The sequence below is a fragment of the Microtus ochrogaster genome, unplaced genomic scaffold (assembly GCF_000317375.1).
Source record: "Microtus ochrogaster isolate Prairie Vole_2 unplaced genomic scaffold, MicOch1.0 UNK99, whole genome shotgun sequence".
Taxonomy (NCBI): Eukaryota; Metazoa; Chordata; class Mammalia; order Rodentia; family Cricetidae; genus Microtus; species Microtus ochrogaster.
In genome coordinates, this window is record NW_004949197.1 from 186,665 (window position 1) to 190,939 (window position 4,275).

Consider the following 4,275-nt stretch of genomic DNA (forward strand, 5'->3'; position numbering starts at 1 on the left):
AAAAATAGATGACACACTTGAAAGAGCTATGTGACAAGGAGAAATGGGAATTGGGGACTGACTCAGAATTCAGGGGCACCCTCTAGGAGCACAAGAAAGTGGTATCCAGAATTAGAACATTCGGGCCATGAGGCCTATATCCCGGGCCAATGCTGTAACATCCACACCGTCCTAATGAGCAGACACTGATTAGTCATAGGCCCCTTGCAGGGTGACGTTAGTGGGGGATGAAAGCGTGACAGAGTCCATAGCTGAGGGAATCATGTCCAAGATTGAGTCCGTGGTTGAAGGAGTGGTATCCAAGATTGTGTCTGTGGTTGAGGGAGGAATATCCCCAGTTAACGAGCTTGTGTCCGGAGTCTGAGGATTGCAGTGCATCCAGTGTGTGATGTTTCTGGGATAACCCTTCGCCACACGAAGCTGCTGGTTAAGCCGCCAATACTGTTTGCCCTTGAAGAAGTACACTTGGCCATCTTGCCAGCTCATCGCTGCGGAGGGTTGGTCTGGCACTCCAGTAAACAATTCCTTGATTGGTTTGGGGTAGCGGCTGAAGTCTGTTCTGGTCAGCTCGTCCCATTGCCAGTAACCTGAGCCCTAATTTGGGGTGGGTGGGAGGGAGGAAGAGAATGAGAGAGCTTAGGGACCCCAGAGGCTGATCCAAACTTCAGAAGGTGCCCCTTTAAGGGTAAGCCTTCACCCCTCAGTATGAGGTAGCCTGACCCTCCTCAGAAGAGATTATCCTGACTTTACCTTAAAAAGGAACACCTTCTGATTAACAGGCCAATAGAGTGCTGCATCCAGGTTGGGTTCTACCCTGTTGAATTTCATGGGAAAGCCAGGAGACATCTTGAAACCCACATAGCGCCACACCTTGTTCCCTGAGAACGGTCAAAGGAAGAACAAGCCGTGTCATCAGGTGGGAGTGTTCGGTCCCTCTCCCGCCCTCTCGAAAGCGTCTCCACACCTCCTCCATTTGTAGCTTTGTAATGCCCAGGCCCTCACGTAAAGACCTAAGTGCCCCACTTACCCTTGAAGAAATGAATCCATCCTGTTCTAGGAGAGTAGACAGCAGCATCTAAGTTTCCAGGGAGCCCCTCCCAAAGAGCAGACACGCGGAACAAGGGGCCTGGCCCTGAATCTGTTACAGTCCACACGTAGTCCCCCTTGAAAGCATAGGTCTTCCCGCGAGGTCCTAAGAGCAGAAACATGTTGACACTTTAAAAGACAATGAACGACTCAGGAGCATCTCAGTGCTTTCCTTACTGGCCCCCGATGGGCTCGTCAAAAATTCACTCAACTGGAAAAGGGCAGAGAAGGAAGACACGGTGCTGAGCCTCTCCTTTGTTGGCCACAGCCCTCCAGTCAGCCAGTTCTTCCTAGTACCTAGTACCCCATTCCAGGTTGCTTGAAAATCTTACCACTAGGTGCAAAGCCCTCTCTGACAGGCATTGCAGCTGATTCCATCTTGCTATGTTTCCACATGGCTTTGGGTTTTGTTTTGTTTTTTGAGACAGGGTTTCTCTGTGTAACAGTCCTGGCTGTCCTGGAACTCCCTCTGTAGACCAGACTGGCCTCAAACTCCCAGAGATCCACCTGCCTCTACCTCCTGAGCGCTGGGATTAAAGGTATGCACCACTGCAGCCCAACTCCACATGTATTTTTATAAGGCAGCAACCATAGTAAATGCTTATTCAGCCCTCTTTAGGGAGGGGGATGTTTTTGTTTGTTTTTATTTTTTGTGTTGTTTGGGGGTTCAAAACAGGTTTCTCTGTGTAGTCCTGGCTATCCTGGAATTGGCTCTGTAGACCAGGCTGGCCTCAAACTCCGAGATCCACCTGCCTGCCTCCTGAGTACTGGGATTAAAGGCACAGACCACCACTGCAGCTACCAAGCCCTCATTTGACTCCCAGTGCTCCCTCTCCATGGTAGACATCTTCCCTGGTCACCAACCGTTCCCTGGGGTCCAACCCCCAATGTTCCTGCTTTATTCCCATGTCATCCCCATCTGACCAAGCCTTGGAGTCAGTTGACTGCCCCCATTGCCTGTCAACAGTCTGTTCGGAAAGGGCCTCACCCAGCATCGTGGCATCCAGTTCAGTGCTGCAGGGGGTTGGCATGGGACTGGGTTTTGTGGTTACTGGTGACACAGTGGAAATCTCGATCTCTTCCTTCTCATCCTCTGTCTCTGGACTCTTCTTGCCTGCAAAGTGAAGTAAGGCACCATAGGGAAAGAAGTCCAAACAAACACCCAAGTCTCTGTAAGCTCTGCGCAATGACCCCAGAAAGAGGGAAAGGGGAATTCTAAAGCGTTTCCCTCAGTGGTCGACAATATACAGGAGACAGCTTAGTTTTGAGAAGCCCCAGAGAAGGAAGTTCCTGGAATATACATCTTCGAGAATAGGGTTGCCAGGCGGTGGTGGCGCACACCTTTAAACCCAGCACTAGAGACAGGCAGGTCTCCATGAGTCTTGAGTCCAGCCTGGACTACACAGCAAGTCCCAGGACAGCCAGAGCTACAAAATCAAGACCCTGTCTCAAAACAACAAACAACAACAACAAATTAGGATGTGACGGGGAGAAAGGCCAGGAAGGAAAAACAGACAAAAGAGTCAAAAATAGAGACAGTATTTGAGGACGAATAGCTTGAAGAACTGGACAGAGGAAGAGAAGGGAAATAAAGCCATTTCACTCCGTGAAAGCGAGTATTGTCTCCCTGAGCCTAGAGAGCCATTAGTCAGACTGACTCTCATGCTCACCATAGAGAGCCTGGATCCCTGCCACATCATCTGGGTGCAGCCTGAAGTAGGGCTGGTAGCCAGCATAGACGGGAGCCATGAGTGCCTGAGTGTATCGGGAGTGCCCAAGGCCCAAGGCATGACCCACTTCATGGGCTGCGATGATGCGCAGGTTCACTCCTTGGTAGGTCCCCTCAGTCCAGAATTCATCTTTGTCGAAGTGTACACTGCCAAGTTCTGGGATGTCGGCATGGGCCAGGACCTTTCCTGGAGAACGGTAAAGGCAGACAGTAATGTGAGCGCCCACGACAACAGAGCACCGTTTGCCGGCTATATACTTGAGCTACTTTCAAGTGTGACAATGCATCTGTAATCACAGCACTTGGAAGGTGGACACGGGAAGATCAGAAGTTCAAGATCAGCCTCAGCTACGTAGTGGGGTTTATGTCAATCTGGTCTACACAAAATGCAGGAGACAGCGCCATAGCGAGCTTAGGTGCTTCTTTCGGATTTCCCAGTCGTTACTCAGGGAAACCCAATACAAAATTTCCACCTCAGTGACCCAGTCCCCTCTCAGGGTGAGGATTCAGAGGAGAATGAAAGTCGGGCGTAAAATTGACAGCGGAGAGCCAGGGCACCTTCTCCTCTCCTCTGTCAAGGGCCCGGCTGGGTGAGAAACAGCTTCTCTGGGGTGGTCAGAGTACAGGGCATCATTGGGCAGAACTGATAACCTGAACCTTAAGATCTCAGAGTCACTGGCTCAAGGAGATGGTTCACTGCTGAGGTTTGTTAAGAGTTAAGAACCATGCCGGGCGATGGTGGCGCACGCCTTTAATCCCAGCACTCGGGAGGCAGAGGCAGGCGGATCTCTGTGAGTTCGAGACCAGCCTGGTCTACAGAGCTAGTTCCAGGACAGGCTCCAAAGCCAAAGAGAAACCCTGTCTCAAAAAACCAAAAAAAAAAAAAAAAAAAAAAGTTAAGAACCAGTGCCTACCAGGCCCATCAAAGGTATTGGAGCAGTATGGACTTTGGCGGCCATGGAAGGAGAGGCGGATATCCGCCGAACCAGCCTTCACCTCCCGAAAGGTCAGGGGGGCCACGTTGCTCCAGTACGTAAAGGCTTGATGCAGGGCGGCCCGGGCTCTGGAGGGTGAGAGTGTGGAAGGCAGGTTCAAGATGCGGAATGTTAAGTGCTTCTTTCTCCAGCGACCTGGTTAAGGGACCAGAAAGTAAGTTAGAGACACAACCAGGAGAGCCACTCAGGGTGAGGGTACTCGCTGCACTCCTTAGCAGGTTACTTAGTAAGTATCGAACACTCCAGGCTGTCCCGATGCCACCCACACTCAGAGCCAGGGCGCCTTCTCCTTCCCTTCCCAGGCTCAGTCCTCACCCAGAAGCAGGTATTTAAGAGTCTTCTGGTTGAAGGGATCCTCCAGACCACAGCGGGGCTGCTTCATACGGGCCCTTGTGCCATCATCCATCCGGCCTGAAACTGGCAGGTCGGATGCTTCTTGGAAAGCTCTAGAAAGAGAGAGAGAGA

The 4,275-nt window shown here is 51.3% G+C and overlaps 1 protein-coding gene across 1 annotated transcript in view; it reads right to left on the minus strand.

Moving 5' to 3' along the window:
• Window positions 1-18: 18 nt before the first annotated feature.
• Window positions 19-4,275, minus strand: part of Mmp19 (matrix metallopeptidase 19) — an 8,636-nt gene continuing 4,379 nt past the window's right edge. Inside the window, exons 3-9 of the mRNA XM_005371161.2 lie at window positions 4,126-4,256; window positions 3,730-3,945; window positions 2,757-3,002; window positions 2,075-2,200; window positions 1,028-1,192; window positions 751-878; window positions 19-594 (exon numbers count right to left, since the gene is read on the minus strand). Of these exons, the coding sequence (XP_005371218.1) occupies window positions 190-594; window positions 751-878; window positions 1,028-1,192; window positions 2,075-2,200; window positions 2,757-3,002; window positions 3,730-3,945; window positions 4,126-4,256 (1,417 nt within the window). The 3' untranslated portion in view covers window positions 19-189. The remainder of the gene's footprint in view (window positions 595-750; window positions 879-1,027; window positions 1,193-2,074; window positions 2,201-2,756; window positions 3,003-3,729; window positions 3,946-4,125; window positions 4,257-4,275) is intronic.